The following is a 24,674-nucleotide window of genomic DNA, read 5'->3' on the forward strand; positions in this document are numbered from 1 at the left end:
AAAAATTAGAGTAGATTTGAGGTTATCTCCATAATTATATCATTCTCATGCACTTATATTCCAATGCGCTTCTCGAGAAAAGTTTGGTGTGGAAGCCAGTGCAGGGAACTTCCCAGAACCCTCAGCTCTCCGTGGGGGTATGTTACACACCTGAGCATCATATACCGTGTGTCAAGGAAGGACCAAGGCCCGGAGGCAATCACTAGCTTCCCAGACCTTCAGCTAGAGCTCACCTCAGACATTTCTAGCACAGCTCTGTCCAAGATCATAAACTTCAGTTGCCACCACCTCTTTGCACTTTTTCTCTTGCAGCATTTGGCTGTCCTCAGCTGTGTCTCCTTCCATTGTTCAGTCCTCTCAACTCACTTCAAATCAGCAGTTCAGATCACCAGACCCTAAGCAGCTGCACATGTCAAGCTTTGTGCCAGGAGTATGAACAGTATGATGAGCAAGTAGATCAGAACTGCTCTCTGTTCACACGTGGAGTCAGCTGAGGAGTGCTGGGCTATCTTTTCAGAAAATAAAACTCAAGCGGTCATAATAAACGTGGTACCCTGGGGACTTCCCTGGCGGACCAGTGGTTAGGACTCTATGCTTCCACTGCAGGGGCCACGGGTTCCATCTCGGCTTGGGGAACTAAGATCCCACATGTCACGCATGACATGGCAAAAGAAAAAGAAAGGGGGCACCCTGAGATCACAATGATTGCAAAACCACAAGATGACATGAGACACCGGCTCCAGGATTCTCTAACACCTTGATCTCTCAGTACCTTGTATGCAGGGAAGATCCAACATTGGCTAACGTTAAACCGAGAGTGGGGGCGGGGGGTTCTCACTCAGGTGAATGTTGAAGGAGAACCTGCAGGGGCAGGTGGAAGCGCGTCCTGAGAGGATGGGCATCATTTTCTTGTCGGAGTGTTTTAGGCCTCAGAAGTGAGACAGAGAGGCCCGCCAGTGATTCTAGCACAGAGTATGGCAGGAGATACAGCACTGCTCCCCAGAGGAGGGAAAAAGAGCATTACCTGGGATGCTCTGAGGTGCCTTAGAGTGGGGGGTGAGGGGTGGCTGAAGGAGGGGCACCTGGAGGGCTGGGCATAGAGACTTTCTGTGCTAAATCTCTTCCCAAGTTAGGCAAACCCAGGACTCCCAGCTCCAAGGCCTGTATGGCAAGTTCTGTGTTATGCAGGGGCAGTTTGTTTCTTCAAGACCTCTTCTTACCCAAGCCAGAAGGACGGTCATAGTCAGAAGGGTTGGGTCAGAACAGCTGAGTGGGCACCCCTCCATGCCCCTGGTGTGCTCCAGAGTCATGCATCTGTTTTGGGTAATCCACAACTATAGGCTATCATTTCCCCTCACCACTTTTCTACCAAATGCGGATGAGTTGATGCTTAATAAAATAGGAGGAGCTTAAGTTTGGAAGGTCCAGGCTCCACTCCACGGGAGGGAGGTCTTTCTGCAGTGTCTCCGTCACTTCTACCGGTTCTGTGCTCTGGGCCAACCTTGTATAAGTGTCAGCCCCTCGATGGCCCAAGGACAGGGAGATGCTCTTGTACTCCACTTCCTCTCTTCATGTGTGTTCTCTTCTCCAGGCCAAACACACCCACCTCCACCAATCCTTCCTCAAGGTTGCCCTCTGCTGGTGTAACTGCTGCATGTTATCACGCACTGCTTTCCAGCCTGCAGGACAGGACTCAGAGAAAACAATAAAGAAAGAAGGGACGGAGGGAAGGAGGAAGGAAGGAGAGAGAAGGAAAACAGATTAGAAGTAAATAGAATATATCAGACTTCATTGTGTTTGAGAATAGCATTTTTATGTTATGCTTTATTTCAGCTATGTTTATTTCTGATGTTTATTTCAGATACATTTATTTCTGAAATAAAACATAACATGCACATAAATGTCTACACATCTACACACATACATAGTGATATGTGGTTAAAAGCACAGATTCTGTGCTGTACCATTTGCAAGCTGTGTAATCTAGGAGGAGTTCTCATTTTTTAAAAAAACAAGATGTAAGTTTATTGATATAAATAAAGCCTGAAGATGGACAGTCTAGAGTGGGTAAAAATCATAAGGAATCCAGGCTCCTATCTTGTTGCTTTGTTATTCTTAACAAAACTTCTACCTCATGGTGCAGGATGGATGCTTGAGCTCCTGCCATTATGACCATAATCCAGGCAGCATGAAGAAGAAAGGAGGTGATAGTCAGGGTTGACATTTGAGTGGTACACATCAGTAGAGATGTACCATTCAATTATTGAAATATTTCTGTACCAGCTGGTAAGTAGCTGCTGGCCCCCTGATGCCCAAAGTTACTCATTTCTTTAAGTCTCAGTTTCCTCCTCTGTAGGAAGAAGATAAATAATGTAGTACTTATCTTGTACACTTATTTTGAAAATTAAATGAGATAATGTACATACATTTTTATCATAGTGGTCACCATAGAATCAAAAGTCTCAGTAAATTGAAGTCATTATTATTAGCTATGTTTTATAAATATACATTATAAGAAGAAAAACTTTCATCAGAACTGAAGACTGTATTCAAGGGTGATCTAATATAGCAAACAGTAGCATTGGTACAGTATTTTCACTCATGCAGGAGCAATGATAACTCACCTAAGAAGAGACAATAATAGTAATTTTCCCATCTACTTGCTGCCCATGACTTTGGGTCGGTGTTTCTGGAATCTTTACTGATTAAACACATTGTCACTGTTCATCGGTCTGGGGGCATTTGTAACTTACAGAGTCATTACTTATACTATGTCCCTTTATGTTACTTCACTCCTACAGCTGGTCTTGTTCTCTGACTGACAACCTGACCCTCCAGACTCTCCTGCAGCTGGACCCGGAGACAGTAGTAGACTCCTCTCTGCCCCACTCAGCCTATCAGAGAGTCTGGGAAATGTTTGCCAACCAGTCCAGGGCAGAAAGGGATGCTTTCCTGCAGGATGTTTTTCCTGAGGGTTTCCTCTGGGGCGTCTCCACAGGGGCTTTTAATGTGGAAGGAGGCTGGGCCGAGGACGGAAGAGGGGCGAGCATCTGGGACAGAGTCGGGCACCAGAACACCGGCAAGGGCCAAGCAACGCCAGAGGTGGCCAGTGACAGTTACCACAAGGTGGGCACTGACGTCGCCCTGCTTCGTGGCCTCCGGGCCCAGGTCTACAAGTTCTCCATCTCCTGGTCCCGCATCTTCCCCACCGGGCAGGGGCAGAGCCCCAACCTCCGGGGCGTCGCCTACTACAACATGCTGATCGACAGGCTGCTGGACTCGCATATTGAGCCCATGGCCACGCTGTCCCACTGGGACCTGCCTCAGGCCCTGCAGGATCGCGGCGGGTGGCAGAATGAGAGCATGGTGGATATCTTCCTGGATTATGCGGCCTTCTGCTTCTCCACATTTGGGGACCGTGTGAAGCTGTGGGTGACCTTCCACGAGCCGTGGGTGATGAGCTACGCGGGCTACGGCACCGGCCAACACGCACCAGGCATCTCCGACCCAGGGGTGGCCTCTTTTAAGGTACTTCCCATCCTTGCAATGCCTACTTGTTGGAAGAGAAAGGACATTGGGTTGGAAAAATGTTTATTTTACCTTCCCATCAGCAAGTCTTTCCTTTCTTTTTCCTTTAAAGGAAATCAGAGGGAGGGAGGGAAGAAACCATAAATTCTTAATCACCTTATTTGTCCAAACACTATTCTGGCACTTTAAAAATTGTTGCCACCTCCTCAGAACGGCTCTGATGGATGAGGGAATCGGGGCTTAGGAGAAGCAATTGGTCGTGATGACATTGCTAGTGGGTTAGCAGTGTGAAGCCAACATTTGAGCCCAAGTCCCTTGACTCCAAAGCAAGTTTTCCATGTCAGCCAGGACTCTTAATTGCAAGTGACAGAAAACCCAACCCAAACTGACTTAAACAAGGAGGGAATTTCTGAATTCTGGAAACTGAAGAGTCTTAGTTTTAGCTGATCAGAGTGGAGCTTGATTAGACCACAGATGATGTTACCAGGACTCGATTTTTCTTCTTCTCTTGCTCCCTTCACTGGCTTTATTCTTGGGCTGGCTGGTAGCCAGATGGCCACAATCCTTCTCTCATATTTCAAGATCAGCAGAAAACAGAAAAGACAGCTTGCCTCTGTTCTGGCGTTCCCAGGAAAGTTCTCCCCGTGCTCATGGTCTCTGCATGGGTCGCGTGCCCATCCCTGAACCAGTCACTGGGTCTAGGCTAGGGGACTGTGTGGCATTGATTGGTTTTGACCCAGGTCCCAGCTCTACCCCTCAACACACTGGCTGAGAGACAGGGAAGTGGTGGTGGGGGAGGGTGGTCTTTCCAGAGGGCAATCAGGGTATCATTTCAACAAGAAGGTGATGTGTATCCTTGAGACAAAATTTAAAATGGCTTAACATGAGTCCCATCCATCATTTCCCTTTTTCTTCAAAAGCTCCCAGGAAACCTACCAGCTTCCCTGGCTGCATTCTTCAGGACAATTAGTCTAGCTTTCCCCCAGCACCTTTTGGGTTCTCTTCTCTTCTGAAAGAGGAGCATTCACTGGGCCCCAGGCTAGATGTTAAGTGCCATCAAGACACTTAACTGTCCATTAGAAAATTAGAGAACAATTCAAAATACCCACAACGACAGTGAGCTGGAATACTGTGAATAAATGACTCAGTGAAATGCCAAAATATAACACTTAAGTCAAGGCTTCCATTCTGCTCTTGTTCAGCAAGTGACTGTACCCACGGAGACAGAGAACACTTCTGAAAGGGGAAAGCTTGAACCTTTCTGTTTGTCTCTTTGTTGTAAAACTCATCCCAGCCTTTACACCTTAGGCTTCTTATCCCTACAGCCGTGGCTCCTGAGACTTTTCTACAGAGACTTTTATGAGAAAGTCCACCTCATTTTTTTTTTTTTTTTGTGGCTGCGTTGAGTCTTCGTTGCTGCGTGCGGGCTTTCTCTACTTGCAGCGAGTGGGGGCTACTCCTCGTTGTGGTGCGTGAGCTTCTCATTGCGGTGGCTTCTCTTTTTGCGGAGCACGAGCTCTAGGCGCGCGGGCTTCAGTAGTTGTAGCACGCAGGCTCAGTAGTTGTGGCTCGCGGGCTCTAGAGCACAGGCTCAGTAGTTGTGACACACGGGCTTTGTTGCTCCGCGGCATGAGGGATCTTCCCGGGCCAGGGCACTAACCCGTGTCCCCTGCATTGGCAGGCGGATTCTTAACCACTGCACCACCAGGGAAGCCCCACCTCACTTTTCTCTTTCAATTCTTCCTTTTATTTATAAAACATTATGACACCATTAAGGAAAAACTTCCAAGAAAAGATCTTTTTCATAGTTCTACTAGTATTTCCTTCCAGTCATGGCTTCCTTACATTCATAGTGTAGTCACAGTGTGCACTCAGCTTAGTGCCCTTGTTTTCTTTTTGTTGTTGTTGTTTTTATTGAAGTATAGTTGATTTACAACGTTGTGTCAATCTCTGCTGTACAGCAAAGTGACTCAGTTATACACATACAGACTTTTTTTTTTAGGTATTTAGTCTTTATTCTGAATCTGATAGACAACAGTTATTTTTTTAATTTTTAAATTTCATTTAATTTATTTTTTTATACAGCAGGTTCTTATTAGTCATCAATTTTATACACATCAGTGTATACATGTCAATCCCAATCTCCCAATTCATCACACCACCACCACCACCCCCACTGCTTTCCCCCCTTGGTGTCCATACGTTTGTTCTCTACCTCTGTTTCTCATTTTCTGCCCTGCAAACCGGTTCATCTGTACCATTTTTCTAGGTTCCACATATATGCATTAATATACGATATTTGTTTTTCCCCTTCTGACTTCACTCTGTGTGACTGTCTCTAGATCCATCCACATCTCAACAAATGACCCAATTTCATTCATTTTTATGAAAAGGAATTGTATTCCATTGTATATATATATACCACATATTCTTTATCCATTCATCTGTCGATGGACATTTAGGTTGCTTCCATGACCTGGCTATTGTAAATAGTGCTGCAATGAACATTGGGGTACATGTGTCTTTTTGAATTATAGTTTTCTCTGGGTATTTGCCCAGTAGTGGGATTGCGGGATCATATGGTATTTCTATTTTTAGTTTTTGTGTGTGTGTGTGTGGTACCCGGGCCTCTCACTGTTGTGGCCTCTCCCGTTGCAGGATGCAAGCTCAGTGGCCATGGCTCACGGGCCCAGCCGCTCCGCGGCATGTGGGATCTTCCCGGACTGGGGCATGAACCCGTGTCCCCTGCATCGGCAGGCGGACTCTCAACCACTGTGCCACCAGGGAAGCCCTATTTTTAGTTTTTATAAGGAACCTCCATACTGTCCTCCATAGTGGCTGTATCAATTTACATTCCCACCAACAGTGCAAGAGGATTCCCTTATCTCCACACCCTCTCCAGCATTTGTTGTCTGTAGACTTTCTGATGATGCCTATTCTAACTGGTGTGAGGTGATACCTCATTGTAGTTTTGATTTGCATTTCTCTAATAATTAGTGATGTTGAGCAGCTTTTCATGTGCTTCTTGGCCATCTGTATGTCTTCTTTGAGAAATGTCTATTTAGGTCTTCTGCCCATTTTTGGATTGGGTTGTTTGTATTTTTAATATTGAGCTGCATGAGCTGTTTATATATTTTGGAGAGTAATCCTTTGTCCGTTCATTCGTTTGCAAATATTTTCTCCCATTCTGAGGGTTGTCTTTTGGTCTTGTTTATGGTTTCCTTTGCTGTGCAAAAGCTTAGAAGTTTCATTAGGTCCCATTTGTTTATTTTTGTTTTTATTAACATTACTCTAGGGGGTGGATCAAAAAAGACCTTCCTGTGATTTATGTCAAAGAGTGTTCTTCCTATGTTTTCCTCTAAGAGTTTTATAGTGTCTGGTCTTACATTTATGTCTCTAATCCATTTTGAGTTTATTTTTGTGTATGGTGTTAGGGAGTGTTCTAATTTCATTCTTTTACATATAGCTGTCCAGTTTTCCCAGCACCACTTATTGAAGAGACTGTCTTTTCTCCATTGTATATCCTTGCCTACTTTGTCAGAGATTAGTTGACTATAGGTGCGTGGGTTTATCTCTGGGCTTTCTGTCTTGTTCCATGGATCTATATTTCTGTTTTTGTGCCAGTACCATATTGTCTTGATTACTGTAGCTTTGTAGTATAGTCTGAAGTCAGGGAGTCTGATTCCTCCAGCTCCGTTTTTTTCCCTCAAGACTGCTTTGGCTATTTGGGGTCTTTTGTGTCTCCATACAAATTTTAAGATTTTTTGTTCTAGTTCTGTAAAAAATGCAATTGGTAATTTGATAGGGATTGCACTGAATCTGTAGATTGCTTTGGGTAGTATAGTCATTTTCACAATATTGATTCTTCTAATCCAGGAACATGATATATCTCCCCATCTGTTGGTATCATCTTTAATTTCTTTTATCAGTGTCTTATAATTTTCTGCATACAGGTCTTTTGTCCCCCTAGGTAGGTTTATTCCTTGGTATTTTATTTTTTTTTGTTGCAGTGGCAAATGGGAGTGTTTCCTTAATTTCTCTTTCAGATTTTTCATCATTAGTGTATAGGAATGCAAGAGACTTCTGTGCATTAATTTTGTATCCTGCAACTTTACAGAATTCATTGATCAACTCTAGTAGTTTTCTGGTGGCATCTTTAGGATTCCCTATGTATAGTATCATGTCATCTGCAAACAGTGACAGTTTTACTTCTTCTTTTCCAATTTGTATCCCTTTTATTTTTCTTCTTCTCTGATTGCCGTGGCCAGGACTTCCAAAACTATGTTGAATAATAGTGCTGAGAGTGGACATCCTTGTCTTGTTCCTGATCTTAGAGGAAATGCTTTCAGTTTTCCACCATTGAGAATAATGTTTGCTGTGGGTTTGTCATATATGGCCTTTATTATGTTGAGGTAGTTTCCCTCTATGCCCACTTTCTGGAGAGTTTTTATCATAAATGGGTGTTGAATTTTGTCAAAAGCTCTTTCAGCATCTATTGAGATGATCATATGGTTTTTACTTTCAATTTGATAATATGGTGTATCACATTGATTGGTTTGCATATATTGAAGAATCCTTGCATTCCTAGGGTAAACTCCACTTGATTATGGTGTATGATCCTTTTAATGTGTTGTTGGATTCTGTTTGCTAGTATTTTGTTGAGGATTTTTTCATCTATATTCATCAGTGATATTGGTCTGTAATTTTCTTTTTTTGTAGTATCTTTGTCTGGTTTTGGTATCAGGGTGATGGTGGCCTCATAGAATGAGTTTGGGAGTGTTCCTTCCTCTGCAGTTTTTTGGAAGAGTTTGAGAAGGATGGGTGTTAGCTCTTCTCTGTTTGATAGAATTCACCTGTGAAGCCATCTGATCCTGGACTTTTTTTTTTTTTTTTTTTTGGCGGTATGCAGGCCTCTCACTGTTGTAGCCTCTCCTGTTGTGGAGCACAGGCTTCGGACGTGCAGGCTCAGCAGCCATGGCTCACGGGCCCAGCCACTCCACGGCATGTGGGATCTTCCCGGACCAGGGCATGAACCCGCATTCCCTGCATCGGCAGGCGGACTCTCAACCACTGCGCCACCGGGGAAGCCCGGTTGGAAGATTTTTAATCACGGTTTGAATTTCATTACTTGTGATTGGTCTGTTCATATTTTATATTTCTTCCTGGTTCAGTCTTGGAAGGTTATAGTTTTCTAAGAATTTGTCCATTTCTTCCAGGTTGTCCCTTTTATTGGCATAGAGTTCCTTGTAGTAGTCTCTTAGGATGCTTTGTATTTCTGTGGTGTCTGTTGTAACTTCTCCCTTTTTATTTCTAATTTTATTGATTTGAGTCCTCTCCCTCTTTTTCTTTTTTTTTCTTTTTTTTTTTTTTTGCGGTACGCGGGCCTCTCACTGTTGTGGCCTCTCCCGCTGCGGAGCCCAGGCTCCGGGCACACAGGCTCAGCGGCCATGGCTCACGGGCCCAGCCACTCCTTGGCATGTGGGATCCTCCCGGACTGGGGCACGAACCTGTGTCCCTGCATCGGCAGGTGGACTCTCAACCACCACGCCACGAGGGAAGGCCTCTCTCTTTTTCTTGATGAGTCTGGCAAATGGTTTATCAATTTTGTTTATCTTCTCAAAGAACCAACTTTTAGTTTTATTGATCTTTGCTATTGTTTTCTTTGTTTCTATTTCATTTATTTCTGCTCTGATCTTTATGATTTCTTTCCTTCTGCTAACTTTGGGTTTTGTTTGTTCTTCTTTCTCTGGTTCCTTTAGGTGTAAGTTTAGATTGTTTATTTGAGATTTTTTTTGTTTCTTGAGGTAGGCTTGTATAGCTATAAACTTCCCTCTTAGAAGTGCTTTTGCTACATCCCATAGGTTTTGGATCATCGTGTTTTCATTGTCATTTGTCTCTAGGTATTATTTGATCTCCTCTTTGATTGCTTTAGTGATCTCTTGGTTATTTAGTAATGTATTGTTTAGCCTCCATGTGTTTGTGTTTTTTATGTTTTTTTCCCTGTAATTCATTTTTAATCTCATAGCATTGTGGTCAGAAAAGATGCTTGATATGATTTCAGTTTTCTTAAATTTACTGAGGCTTGATTTGTGACCCAGGATCCTGGAGAATGTTCCATGCGCACTTGAGAAGAAAGTGTAATCTGCTGTTTTTGGATGGAAATGTCCTATAAATATCAATTAAATCTATCTGGTCTATTGTGTCATTTAAAGCTTCTGTTTCCTTATTTTCATTTTGGATGATCTGTCCATTGGTGTAAGTGAGGTGTTAAAGTCCCCCACTATTATTGTGTTACTGTCGATTTCCTCTTTTATAGCTGTTAGCAGTTGCCTTATGTATTGAGGTGCTCCTATGTTGGGTGCATATATATTTATAATTCTTATTGTTATATCTTCTTCTTGGATTCATCCCTTGATCATTGTGTAGTGTCCTTCCTTGTCTCTTGTAACATTCTTTATTTTAAAGTCTATTTTATCTGGTATGAGTATTGCTACTCCAGCTTTCTATTGATTTCCATTTGCACGGAATAACTTTTTCCATCCCCTCACTTTCAGTCTGTATGTGTCCCTAGGTCTGAAGTGGGTCTCTTGTAGACAGCATATGTATGGGTCTTGTTTTTGTATCCATTCAGCAAGGCTGTTTCTTTTGGTTGGAGCATTTAATCCATTCACATTTAAGGTAATTATCGATATGTATGTTCCTATGACCATTTTCTTAATTGTTTTGGGTTTGTTTATGTAGGTCCTTTTCTTCTCTTGTGCTTTCCACTTAGAGAAGTTCCTTTAGCATTTGTTGTAGAGCTGGTTTGGTGGTGCTGAATTCTCTTAGCTTTTGCTTGTCTGTAAAGCTTTTGATTTCTTCATCGAATCTGAATGAGATCCTTGCCGGGTAGAGTCATCTTGGTTGTAGGTTCTTCCCTTTCATCACTTTAAGTATATCATGCCACTCCCTTCTGGCTTGTAGAGTTTCTGCTGAGAAATCAGCTGTTAATCTTATGGGAGTTCCCTTGTATGTTATTTGTCATTTTTCCCTTGCTGCTTTCAATAATTTTTCTTTGTCTTTAATTTTTGCCAATTTGATTACTATGTGTCTCGGCATGTTTCTCCTTGGGTTTATCCTGTATGGGACTCTCTGCGCTTCCTGGACTTGGGTGACTGTTTCCGTTCCCATGTTAGGGAAGTTTTCGACTATAATCTCTTCAAATATTTTCTCTGATCCTTTCTCTCTCTCTTCTCCTTCTGGGACCCCTATAATGCGAATGTTGTTGTGTTTAATGCTGTCCCAGAGGTCTCTTAGGCTATCTTCATTTCTTTTCATTATTTTTTTCCTTATTCTGTTCCACAGCAGTGAATTCCACCATTCTGTCTTCCAGGTAACTTATCCGTTCTTCTGCCTCAGTTATTCTGCTATTGATTCCTTCTAGTGTAGTTTTCATTTCAGTTATTGTATTGTTCATCTCTGATTGTTTGTTCTTTAATTCTTCTAGGTCTTTGTTAAACATTTCTTGCATCTTCTCGATCTTTGCCTCCATTCTTTTTCTGAGGTCCTGGATCATCTTCACTATCATTATTCTGAATTCTTTTTCTGGAAGGTTGCCTATCTCCACTTCATTTAGTTGTTTTTCTGGGGTTTTATCTTGTTCCTTCATCTGGTACATAGCCCTCTGCCTTTTCATCTTGTCTTTCTGTGAAAGTGGTTTTTGTTCCACAGGCTGCAGGATTGTAGTTCTTCTTGCTTCTGCTGTCTGCCCTCTGGTGGATGAGGCTATCTAAGAGGCTTGTGCAAGTTTCCTGATGGGAGGGACTGGTGGTGGGTAGAGCTGACTGTTGCTCTGGTGGGCAGAGCTCAGTAAAACTGTAATCCGCTTGACTGCTGATGGGTGGGGCTGGGTTCCCTCCCTGTTGGTTGTTTGGCCTGAGGCGACCCAGCACTGGAGCCTACCTGGGCTCTTCGGTGGGGCTAATGGCAGACTCTGGGAGGGCTCACGCCAAGGAGTACTTCCCAGAACTTCTGTTGCCAGTGTCCTTGTCCCCATGGTGAGCCACAGCCCCCCCACCCCCGCCTCTGCAGGAGACCCTCCAACACTAGCAGGTAGGTCTGGTTCAGTCTCCTATGGGGTCACTGCTCCTTCCCCTGGGTCCTGATGTGCACACTACTTTGTGTGTGCCCTCCAAGAGTGGAGTCTCTGTTTCCCCCAGCCCTGTCGAAGTCCTGCAATCAAATCCCACTAGCCTTCAAAGTCTGATTCTCTACGAGTTCCTCCTCCCGTTGCCGGACCCCCAGGTTGGGAAGCCTGATGTGGGGCTCAGAACCTTCACTCCAGTGGGTGGACTTCTGTGGTATAAGTGTTCTACAGTTTGTGAGTCACCCACCCAGCAGTTATGGGATTTGATTTTATTGTGATAGCACTCCTCCTACCATCTCATTGTGGCTTCTCCTTTGTCTTTGCATGTAGGGTATCTTTTTTGGTGAGTTCCAGTGTCTTCCTGTTGATGACTGTCCAGCAGCTAGTTGTGATTCTGGTGTTCTCAAAAGAGGGAGTGAGAGCATGTCCTTCTACTCCGCCATCTTGGTTCAGGCTCCCTAGATATTCTTTTTTAAGTATTCTTTTTTCATTATGATTTATCCCAAGAGATTGGATATAGTTCTCTGTGCTATACAGTAGGACCTTGTTGTTTATCCATTCTAAATGTAATAGTTTGCATCTACCAACCCCAAGCTCCCTGTCCATTCCTCTCCCTCCCCGCCTCCCCCTTGGCAACCGCAAGTCTGATCTCTATGTCTGTGGGTCTGTTTCTGTTTTGTAGATAGGTTCTTTTGAGCCATATTTTAGATTGCACATATAATATCACATGGTATTTGTCTTTCTCTTTCTGACTTATTTCACTTAGTATGATAATCTCTAGTTGCATCCATGCTGCTGCAAATGGCATTATTTTGTTCTTTTTTATGGCTGAGTAGTATTCCATTGTATATATGTACCACATCTTCATTATCCATTCGTCTGTTGATGGGCATTTAGGTTGCTTCCATCTCTTGGCTATTGTGAATAGTGCTGCTGTGAACATAGGGGTGCATGTGTCTTTTTATTTTTTAGAGTAGTTTCAGGTTCACAGCAAAACTGAGTGGAAGACACAGAGACTTCCCATTTACTCCCTGCCCCCACACATGTATAGCGTCCCCCGTTATCGACATCCCCCACCTGCACGGCAGATTTGTTACAATCAAAGACATATACAATGATCTATACACCGACACATTATCATTCTAGTGCCCATTTTTTACTTGAAATGTCATTAAACCTTTTCCATGTCATTACATGATCACAGTGATTGTTTCTGATGGTTGCCTAGTATTCCACTGAGCACCCTGCCCCAACACCAGCAAGCTTAGAAGGGAAGCCTTCCTGCCTTTTGGAAAGGAGCACACTTTGCTGTTGGAGATTAGGACCCACCCAGTTAAGAACTAACATTTGGGACATTAGAAGCAGTCAGGAGCTTCTCTTCCTAGAGCACGTTTTGGGTGTAAAATTCTTCAAACATAGGTGTCATCATCTTCACATGATAAAAAGGAAAAGAAAAAGGTGCTAAGCGGTAGCAAACCTCCTCCTGCACTCCAAGTTTCTGCTCTGTGCTGTATGTACACAGTTGCATTGAATCCTCCTGGATGGATCCATAATTACCCACTTCCTGCAGACAAGGAAGCTGAAGTCGAGGGAGAAGATGGTTTGAGTTTACTGAGCATGTTAGTGATAGAGTCAATATTCAGATGTAGGCTTGTTATACTCCAGATACCCCACCTTTGCCGTTTCTCCTGGTGCTCCACCAAGGAAAGATGTTGACATTTGTAAGACCATGAGTTAAGTCTACAGCAGATCCTGGTTGTGGTTTCTCTTCCTAGACTTCATTAAGTAGAAAGGAGAACAGGAAGGCTAGAAATAATTTCCCCCTCTTTTGTGTGTTAACTAAAGTGATTGCCCCTGCCAATTAGTTGTGGACTAGTCAATAAGTCCTTACTGGGACTTTCCTGGTGGCGCAGTGGTTAAGAGTCCGCCTGCCAATGCAGGGGACACGGGTTCGAGCCCTGGTCCGGGAAGATCCCACATGCTGTGGAGCAACTAAGCCCGCGTGCCACAACTACTGAAGCCCGCATGCCTAGAACCCGTACTCTGAAACAAGAGAAGCCACCGCAATGAGAAGCCCACACACCGCAACAAAGAGTAGCTCCCGCTCAACACAACTAGAGAAAATCCACACACAGTAATGAAGACCCAATGCAACCAAAAATTTAAAAAAAAAAAAAAAAAAAGCACTTACTGAGGACAGAGGCAGAGGAACTGGGTGATGATCCAGGCCTGGGGTCAGACTGCCTGTGCTCTCCCCTTCTCTGGATCCTGTGTTCCTCACCTGTATCATAGTAATAGTATTTGTACTTGCCACATAAGTGAGGATCACACAAGATAAGCCATTGACACCTGTTATTGTTAATGTGGTTGTGGTGCTGTCGCTATCGACCTGGTGATGGTGGTATTGACTTGTTGACACAGTTGTGGATGTTGCTGACATTGCTGCTGTTGACTTTATTAACTTGCTACCGTTACTGACTTTGGTGTCAACTTGCTGACATTGTTGTTGTTGACTTGTTATTGGCTTGTGGGTGCTGTTGTTGTCACTAAGACCTGTATTTCCTTCTTTCTTCCTCACAAGGTGGCTCATGTGGTCCTCAAGGCTCATGCCAGGGCTTGGCACCACTACAACAGCCAACATCGCCCACAGCAGCAGGGGCGGGTAGGCATTGTACTGAACTCAGACTGGGCAGAGCCCCTGTCCCCAGGGAGGCCTGAGGACCGGAGAGCCTCTGAACGCTTCCTGCATTTCATGCTGGGCTGGTTTGCACACCCCATCTTTGTGGATGGAGACTACCCGGCTGCCCTGAGAGCCCAGATCCAACAGACAAACAAACAGTGCCCCAGTCCTGTGGCCCAGCTCCCTAAGTTCACCGAGGCAGAGAAGCAGCTCCTGAAGGGCTCCGCTGACTTTCTGGGTCTGTCCCATTACACTTCCCGCCTCATCAGCAAGGCCCAAGGAGATACCTGCGTCCCCAGCTATGATACCATTGGAGGCTTCTCCCAACACGTGGACCCTGCGTGGCCCCAGACCGAATCCCCTTGGATTCGTGTGGTACCCTGGGGTATAAGGAGGCTGTTGCAGTTTGTATCCTTGGAATACACAAGAGGCAAAGTTCCAATCTACCTGGCTGGGAATGGCATGCCCATAGGGGAAAGTGAAGATCTCATCAATGATTCCTTGAGAATTGACTACTTCAATCAATATATCAACGAGGTGCTCAAGGGTAAGAATGTGGATATGCTGGTGATTGGAACGTGGGTGGTACTTCATCAAGTCTTCAGAGTTTTGTTTTGAGGGACAAAGACAGTCTCCCAAGAAAATGAAGCCAAAAAGTAGTATTTGTAGTAATAGTGTGAGTCCTTCATATCAGCCTCCTAACTCTCTCCCTCAAAGGCCTCAAGCCTTTACTTTTATATTGCTAGTGCCTACAGCGCTCCCTTCTACACTCGGCCTATCTGAGTCCTATCTGTCCATCAAGCCTCATCATCTTTTAACACATTTAGTTAACAAATATTTATTGAGTGCCCATTACATGCCAGACATTGTGCAAGACAGTAGGGGTATCATATTGAACCAACACCTTCTTTTCCCAGAGGGGACTCAGAGTCTACAGAGGGACACAGACAGAAAAGTGCAATATATGGTGATGATGGCATTACAGGGTGGCATGAGGACACTCAGCGTGGGACTCCAGCCCATTAAATCTTCCCCCATCGCTCCAGCCTGGCCTGATCTTCATTTCCTTTAACGGGGTATGAAATCTACATTCCACATCATTCACTTTTGTCCACTTAACCTATATCTACAGTCTCATTTTTACCTTATATGTCTTTTTATTTCAAGTAAAAAGGAGCGGCAAATAGGTTTCATCTCAGTACGTCAGTCCTAATCAACTGATAGTGGCTAGCTGTCTGCCTAGAGGGCTGTGTTGAGAAGATTTCGAGGCCTTGTCTAGAATCAAAGAGAAAGAGTTAAAAAGGGACCCCTGCCCTGGGCACTGCAGTAAGGAATGGAGACCTACATCCCACTGTTTGTGAGGTCAGACTTCACCTGTACTCTCCTCAGTATCAAGGAATCCCTTTAAGACATTATCTCAAGTGATCCTTGAAACGGCCTTGTTCAGTAAATGGGGGCAGATATTATCTTCATGGGACAACTGTGAAAACCTATGCTCTGAGAGATTAAATGATATGCCCAGACATCCAGTGAGTGGAGCCATAGGCCCTTCTGTTTCTGGCTCAGCAATTCCTTCTGCCCACTAACCTATGAGGCTTTTATTCATCTTTATGTTCCCAGAGCCTAGCACAGCGTGGGATAAAGTAGGTGCCTACTAAATTATTTATTGAGTGAATGAGCGACGTTACCTACCTCTTACACAGTCATCCACAGCTATTGCTCTGACTCCTGGTTGACTCACTAGAACATTTTTAATTCTTTCACAGTTCTGGAGGCCAGAAGTCCAAAATCAAAACGTCACTAGGAACACTTTCCATCCAAAGCCTCTGAGGGAGAATCCTTCCTTTCCTCTTCCAGCTTCTGGGGGATCTAGGCCTTCCTTGGCTGTGGCTGCATGACTCCAATCTATGCCTTCACCTTCACATGGCCTTCTCCCCTATGTCACTTATGATGATGCTTCACTGAATTTAGGACCCACCTTGATTAATCCAGGATGGTCTCGTTTTGAGATCCTTAACTTAGTGAATTATATTTGCAAAACCCCTTTTGCCAAATAAGGTTACATCGGTAGTACCAGGGGTCAGCACTTGGATATACCTTTTTGGGGACCACAATTCAAGCCACTGAATCAGAGAATACATTTTTTTAGGCTTTATTTCTCCTTTTAAAAACGGAATGCGTGATTATTTCATGTCAATATTACTAAACATAAAGAAGAAAAAACAAAAGCATATTTTTTAAAGATTAAATGATTTATGTATTCTGTATTAAACCAAGGAGTCCTGACACTAGCAGATGGGGCACTTTTTCTTTATTATTCATTTTAAGGTAGGGACACACCTTTCGATTGAGACTTATGGCCACAGATGTGGCCTGATGTTTTGTGTGGGTCTTACGGATTTTCCTTTTACTTGTTATGAGGAGGAAAAAGGGTTAATATCTTGGGGGTAACCCAAGTCACCTCCCGAACTTTCATGTTAAAAGGAAAACCTTTTAAAAGTAACATCAGCCCTTTGCAACTCTGTCATCATTTCAGACCCCAACCAATCCTTGCTTAACACACACCCTTACTTCTTGCCAGCTCCAATCCTAATTCTCGACAAACAATTTATGTAACCTTGCAGTTTTTGCCTTTATAAGCGTCCCCCATTTTATAGTGGAACACAATTCAAGTGCTTCCTGACTCTGTGTCTCCCGGGCTGCAGTGCTAACAAACCCCAAAATAGACACCTCTATTTTAAAAATAATAAAAATAAAAGGCAACATCAGTAACAGACTTTAAAACAATCCCAATTTTGGTTTTCTCCACAGCTGTCAAGGAGGACTCAGTGGATGTTCAATCTTACATTGCTCGTTCCCTCATCGACGGCTTCGAAGGCCCCTCTGGGTACAGCCAGAGGTTTGGGCTGTACCATGTCAACTTCAACGACAGCAGCAGGCCAAGGACTCCCAGGAAATCTGCCTACTTTTTCACCAGCATGATTGAAAAGAACGGTTTCCTCACCAAGGTAGTAAAAAGACTGCCACCATCCAGTAAAGCAAACGTCCCCCAGCAAATCAGAGCCTTCACGTTTCCATCCGAGGTACCCTCCAAGGCTAAAGTAGTCTGGGAAAAGTTCTCCAACCAACCCAAGTTTGAAAGAGATTTGTTCTACCACGGCACGTTCCGGGATGACTTCCTGTGGGGCGTGTCCTCGTCAGCCTATCAGATTGAAGGAGCTTGGGATGCTGACGGCAAAGGCCCCAGCATCTGGGATAATTTTACCCACACACCAGGGAGCAACGTGAAAAACAGTGCTACTGGAGACATAGCCTGTGACAGCTATAACCATCTGGATGCTGATCTGAACATGCTTCGAGCTTTGAAGGTGAAGGCCTATCGCTTCTCCATCTCCTGGTCTCGGATTTTCCCGACTGGAAGAAACACTTCTGTCAACATACGTGGTGTTGATTATTACAACAGGCTGATTGATGGCTTGGTGGCAAGCAGCATCTCTCCCATGGTGACACTGTTCCACTGGGACCTGCCCCAGGCCCTCCAGGATATTGGAGGCTGGGAGAATCCTTCCTTGATTGAGTTGTTTAACAGCTATGCAGACTTTTGTTTCCAGACCTTTGGTGACAGAGTCAAGTTCTGGATGACTTTTAACGACCCCACATCCCAGGCATGGTTGGGGTATGGCTCAGGGAAATTTCCCCCAAATGTGAACGACCCAGGCTGGGGACCTTACAGAATTGGCCATGCAATCATCAAAGCTCATGCCAGAGTCTATCACACTTACGATGAGAAGTACAGGCAAGAGCAGAAGGGGGTCATCTCTTTGAGCCTCGGTGCACACTGGGCAGAGCCCCAGTCGCCGGGGGTCCCCAGGGATGTGGAGGCAGCTGACCGAATGCTGCAGTTCTCACTGGGCTGGTTCGCCCACCCCATCTTCCGAAACGGAGACTATCCCGATGCCATGAAGTGGAAAGTGGGGAACAGGAGTGAACTACAGCACTTAGCCACCTCCCGCCTGCCCAGCTTCACTGAGGAAGAGAAGAGGTACATCTCAGCTACGGCCGACGTGTTCTGCCTCAACACCTACTCCTCCAGAATCGTGCAGCATGCAACACCCAGGTTAAACCCGCCCTCCTATGAAGATGATCGGGAGCTGACCGAGAGGGAAGACTCTTCCTGGCCCTCCACGGCAGTGAACAGAGCTGCATCCTGGGGGATGCGAAGACTGCTCAACTGGATCAAGGAAGAGTATGGGGACGTCCCCATTTACATCACTGAAAACGGAGCAGGGCTGACAGATCCGAAAGTGGAAGATACCAATAGGATATTTTACCACAAAACCTATATCAATGAAGCTTTGAAAGGTACGTGAGTGTTCATGTCCCCCTTACAAAATCTCCCAACGTCCACATGTCATGTGCCTGAAATGGTTTGGCAGAGTGGATTACACACCATCAACAGGTCTCCCTTTTATACCCTAATTCCATAATTCTTTCCCGGTCTGGGGTTACATATCCCTTTGGGAATCTGAAAAAAGCAATGGCCATCTCCCCAAATGTACACACAGGGTCCCACAGGAGTATTCTCATGGGTCCATTCATTCATTATTGAGCAACTACTATGTGACAAGTTCTATTCTAAGTGCTGGGGACACAGCAGTGAACAAAATAAACAACTTTCTGCTGACACGGAGCTTATATTCTGGTGGGTTCCATGCACCCTAGAGCAATAAACTCTTCTCTAATTCACATTTCTGTATTTAACTTCTAAAGTAGGCTGAGACTCTTGAATTTCAGACATGTCCCTTTACCCCAACAAAAGAATTTGATTTTGCAAAGATCAGTCATTAATACTTGCTATGGGGGCATCAGTGTTGACAAAAAGAAAGAGACAAGATGATCTATCAGGGCACACATTACTTGTGTGCACAAGTTGGTGGTTTAGGACTACCTGCAGTGAGGAGTCCTCCTGGTGTAAAGCTCTCCTCTGCTGTCTGTGGAACGTTCCCAGCCTACAGGCTCGACGGTGTCGACCTTCGAGGATATGCTGCATGGTCCCTGATGGACAGTTTTGAGTGGCTAAATGGCTACACGGTCAAGTTCGGACTGTACCATGTTGATTTCAATAACGTGAACAGGCCTCGCACAGCAAGAGCCTCTGCCAGGTACTACACGGAGGTCATCATCAGTAACGGCATGCCGCTGCCCAAGGAAGACGAGTTTCTCTATGGACAGTTTCCCAAGGGCTTCAGCTGGAGTGTGGCTACCGCTTCATATCAGGTGAGGAGTTCAGGACAATTCACCATCTACAGCAAACCTACTATGTGCCAGGCTCTGGGGTCAGGGCTGGAGAGGGCAGGTGGGAGCAGTGGATTTTTATAGACCTGTGGGAGGGAAGTACGGCTACCTTGCGAGGGGAGTCTGGGAAGCCCTTTTCCCAGACAGCTTGGCTTCTTCACATCCCCAAATTCAGGTGGGCCATCACAGTTACAAGGGCTGTGCTGAGATGGGTGTTAGCAGGCCAGATGGAGCAGGTGGAGCCTGGAAGAAATACTTAGGCAAAGACATGCAAATATGAAGATTCTCAGCTGGATGCCTTTATTTCTCACCTAGTCTCTTCCCAGCAGACAGTTCGATCAAAATGGCTATCACATGGGCCTGGGCGTTTTCTGATGTCCTAATAACATCATACCTCTACTTTATTCATGCTAAATGAAGCTCACTAATACAGAAAATATGAGGATTTACTTTTCCTCAGAAAAAAAAGAAAGATAAAAAACGAAGAGTGACTTGCCCAGGCAGTTAGGGGTGTGACCCTGCCTTACATCTTCTTCCTCCATTTATTTTCTTTGATACAGGAGTAGGGGTTTGTATTCTCAGTGTGGAACCTGGGTGGGGTCAGTGGTCTGAGCTGACTTGACTCTGGGTTGCTCAGCCCTTGGATTTTTTCTAGGTGACCATAGCTGCTGAAAATGTTTCTGAGGAAGGTGAAGGTAGCTACCCCCAGACGACCAGACTACCAAGGTATAATGAAGTCTCAGACCAAATTCTGCCATATCCAGACATATGTTAACTAAGCACACTAATACAGGAACTATTCATGTATCCTATTCCATGGCCTGGAGAAAACCTCAGCTCTTGGTCCTCTTCGGTGCTCTGGTCAACACTGTACATGAAAGGTGCACTTGAGGAAATGCCAAGATTTCAGAGACAGGATCCTGTTGCTCCAGGGAGACAGAATCTTCTGTAGCAGGGTTTCTCCAGCTGGGTCTGATTGACATTTGGGGCTGGATAGTTCTTTGTTGTGGGCCCGTCCTGTGCACATGTAGGATGTTTAGCAGCAAACCTGGCCTTTACCCACTAGATGCCAGTAGACTCCTCCCCCAGCTGTAACAACTAAAAAAATGTCTGCAGACATTGCTAAGTGTCTCCTCAGAGACAAAATAGTCCCTGGGTGAGAACCACTGCCCCACAGGTTTATAGCTGGACTTACTTATTCTAGGGCTAGGGTTAGGGACTTATTCTAGGGCACAGGTTGCAGGCCTGAATCATTTATTACTATGAGAGTTCACAAATGGTGATTTTCTGAGTTCATCATTGCTTTTATATTTATTAGGTGGCATTCAAAAGAAAGGTCAAGCTTTGTCTTTTCTCCTACTTATTTACATTTTACTTATATGTAAATATATATTGATATATATCATCAGTATGGCCTTGTGAAGTCCTATTTTTTTTCCAATGGGTTATACTTTTGCTATTATTATGTATGCAGATGCTTAAATCGTCCACCTTTTGCCTGGTGGATTGTCCTTTAGCTGGACCCTGTGTCCTTTTGACATGGCCCATCATTCTTTGAGCACTCTGTTAATTCTTTCTGGTGCAACAAGATGTTCCAGGCTCATCTTGTATCTTTTCTGCCCCGGCCCTGTAATCAGCCATTTCTCTAATGAGCCCTGGTTCCTTTTATTGGATAAGGGCATTTAGAAACCAAGACCTGGGTGCTAGGTGTGCTCACTGCTACTGGGGTGTCATTACTTCTAGGCCCGCTCAGTGGACAGAGCTAGGAAATGCATGTGTGTGTACACACCACACATACACACACACACACACCCATACACGTGCATATATATCTAGTTCTACATCCACCCAAATCTTTATGTTAAAAAACACAGATACCTCCATTGCAATCCAACTCTACAGGGTTAATGCTGGCCTTCCCACTTTTCATATTTGTATCTCTTTTCTCCAATGATGAGAAATCTAGTTCCTAATATCTTCAACATAGTCACTTATTTTCTTAGTCCCCCTGCATTAACTAGTCTCCCAACCACCAAGCCATCTCCTGCACCCAGATGGGCCACACGGGGTGCACTCCCGCTGACCTAGGGCCTGCCACTCTCAGAGGGGCTGTGCAGGCCAAGCCTGGACATGTCTTCTTGCTGAGAATGCCAGCACTACCTTAGCTGCAGCCAATCACACAGTATCACACTATATATGCTTAAGTGTTTTAAAGTAAATTATGGAAATTACACCTCTCAGACTACCTAAGCCCATAGGTAGGCATTTGCCCAGTGGCTTGTGATCAGTTTATAGGTTAGGTGGGAGGAGGAAAAGGAGGCACAGAAACAGTGATACACATCCTGATTAGAAACTCTGCCTCTACATCTGGCATCATTGGGATTTGTTTGGCTGTGATTGGGGTTGAGGCATGTGGAATTGTTCATTCAAACTTTTAGTGAGCACCCACCATACTCCAGACACTGCTGCATTGACTGCTGGGCCACCAAGATGAAAGACGCAATGCCTAGACCTCAGTCTTGTAGGAAGAAAGCCAGTCAGCAAGCGGATGATTGTGCAGTGCAGCATGACAGTGCTGTGATGTTCAGAAAGTATGTACAGGAAGCTGTAGGAGTTCAGAAATCGGGGGGTGGCAGAGAAGGTGATGCCGACTTATGTCAGGACTCACCCACTGACTGGGAAGGGCTTGACTACATGACTTGCTTAGACCATGTCTTGTCATCTTGAGATCGAAGGTGCGTGGAGAGCAGATGGCAAAGGGCTCAGTATTTGGGACACGTTTTCTCACACACCACTGAGAGTTGGGAATGATGACACTGGAGACGTGGCCTGTGACAGTTATCACAAGATTGCCGAGGATGTGGTCGCCCTGCAGAACCTGGGTGTGACCCACTATCGCTTTTCCATCTCTTGGACTCGCATCCTCCCTGACGGAACTACCAAATACATCAATGAAGCGGGCCTGAACTACTACATGCGGCTCATCGACGCGCTGCAGGCTGCCAGCATCCAGCCCCAGGTGAGATGGGGCCCTGACCTGGCCTTGGCCAAGTCCCCTGGGAGCCAGTTGGGCTGGAGAGAACATTTCTTGTGTGAAAAAAATGCTGTTTTCAAATTTAATTTTTGAATGATCAGTAAAGATTTTCCTTCTGCCGCTGACCTCTAGCCATGTTTCCCTCATAGGTGACCAAGTTTGCTGGGTTCTCATGTCCTTTTGTGTATGTGACCAGTAGGCATGTGTATATGTGTATGTATATGCCTTTTCCCCTCTTTTTTCCTAATGGTATGATACATACAGTTTGATACTTGCTTTTTAAAAAATTTTTTATTTATTATTTATTTGGTTGTGCCAGGTCTTAGTTGTGTCAGGCGGGCTCCTTAGTTGTGGTATGTGGGCTTCTTAGTTGCAGCTCACAGGCTATTTAGTTGTGGCACGTGGGCTCCTTAGTTGTGGCTGGTGGGCTCTTACAGATATTTCCATATCCATACATAGTTTCCTCATTTGTTGCTTTTTTGCTTTGTTTTAGTTATGTGGTAATCGTTTGTACCTTACTTCTCTAATCACTTCCCTATTAATGGACACTCTTCCCTGTGATGTTTCCACTCTTTTGCCATTATAACCAGCACTACAATGAGTAACCATAGATGCATAATTACACTAGGGTGGAAGTTTATCTGTAGGATATGGTTCTAGGAGCAGAACTGCTGAGGCAAAAGTGCACGTGTTTTTAAGCCATGAGTTATTATGAATAATAATACAGAAGCTCACTTGTGGGCTTCTTTACTGTCACCAAATCTTTTACATTTTACTTGGGAGCATAAGAATACTTCTCCTTTTCCCCTGGGCCATTTATGATAAACAGCTGGAGGGCACTAGTTCTATGATACTGTGTGTTTCCTCTGCTGTATTGATTGGAGATTATGCACTGCAGCCAGAGCATAATCTCCGCATTAACCCCTCCCCCCCACCCCCCACCCCAAAAGCAGAGATTTTTACAAATAAAAGTGCTACCTGGACTTCTCACACTGCTAACACTGCAGGAACAAATCATCCATGCGGCGTTTATTACAGTGTGTGTGACCACTAGCTGTGATGGAGAGGGGATGGCCAGTGGCTGCCCTGCAGGAGCCCAAGATCTGGGGGGAAACGAGCTCCATTACACATAACAATTCACAACATCAGAAAGAACAGAACTCAGGGCTTAATGATTTTGTAGTTCTTATTTTTTTAAATAGATTTAAAAATATTTATTTATTTTTGGCTGTGCCACGTGTCATGCAGGATCTTAGTTTCCCGACCAGGGATCGAACCCAGGGTCTTGGCAGCGAGAGCATGGAGTCCTAACCACTGGACCTCCAGGGAATTCCCTGTAGTTCTTAAGGGCATTGAGACACCGCAGAAAAGAAAAGTGCTGTGGCCGGAAAAAGCTTCAAGGAGGTGTGGGTCTTGAAGAAAGAGGACAGTCTGGGTGGGTGGGTGGGCAGGGGAAGGGCATTTCAGGCAAAGGGGGAGACTGGGCCTGAGCTGAAGATGGTTGGCAGCCCAGTGGAGACTGCGGACAGTGGAGACCCCCGGCGTGGCCAAGAGGGGGTGTGTCAGGAGCATCAAGGGAAGACCCGGAGAGAGGAAAGGCTACCACACGGACATGGCCATAGGGGCCCCTCTCCAGCAAAGGGTTCCCAGGTCCTCAGAAAGAACCTCCAGACAGATGTCCATGGGGATGCCCCTTTACAAGCAAAATGCCTCAGAGCCTCAGACTCTCAGTGCAGTCTATCCCGGCGGTTCTGAAGCTCTAGCATTTCTGATCCTTGACTACAACCATAGCTAACATTTGCTGAAGAGATGGCAGGATGTCAGCCACTTTTTGTGTCCTCTGCCATGTGATTTCGGCCTCACAACGATTCCGGGACATGGAGGTCTCAGGGCCTGAGCCTGGGGTCAGATGGCTGGTAGGTGGCAGAGCTGAGACTCAAACCCAGGCTTCTCTGATCCAGAGGTATGAATTTCTCACACTTCAACACTGCTGTCCTACCCTTCCGGCCAGA

The 24,674-nt window shown here is 45.0% G+C and overlaps 1 protein-coding gene across 1 annotated transcript in view; it reads left to right on the forward strand.

The window, feature by feature from the left end:
• The window catches only part of LCT (lactase), a 51,543-nt gene that overhangs the window by 15,759 nt on the left and 11,110 nt on the right, over positions 1–24,674 (forward strand). The window contains exons 6-10 of the mRNA XM_060016876.1: positions 2,802–3,528; positions 14,235–14,880; positions 17,145–18,695; positions 19,342–19,610; positions 22,357–22,647. Of these exons, the coding sequence (XP_059872859.1) occupies positions 2,802–3,528; positions 14,235–14,880; positions 17,145–18,695; positions 19,342–19,610; positions 22,357–22,647 (3,484 nt within the window). The remainder of the gene's footprint in view (positions 1–2,801; positions 3,529–14,234; positions 14,881–17,144; positions 18,696–19,341; positions 19,611–22,356; positions 22,648–24,674) is intronic.

This window comes from Delphinus delphis, chromosome 7 (genome assembly GCF_949987515.2).
Source record: "Delphinus delphis chromosome 7, mDelDel1.2, whole genome shotgun sequence".
NCBI classification, from domain to species: Eukaryota; Metazoa; Chordata; class Mammalia; order Artiodactyla; family Delphinidae; genus Delphinus; species Delphinus delphis.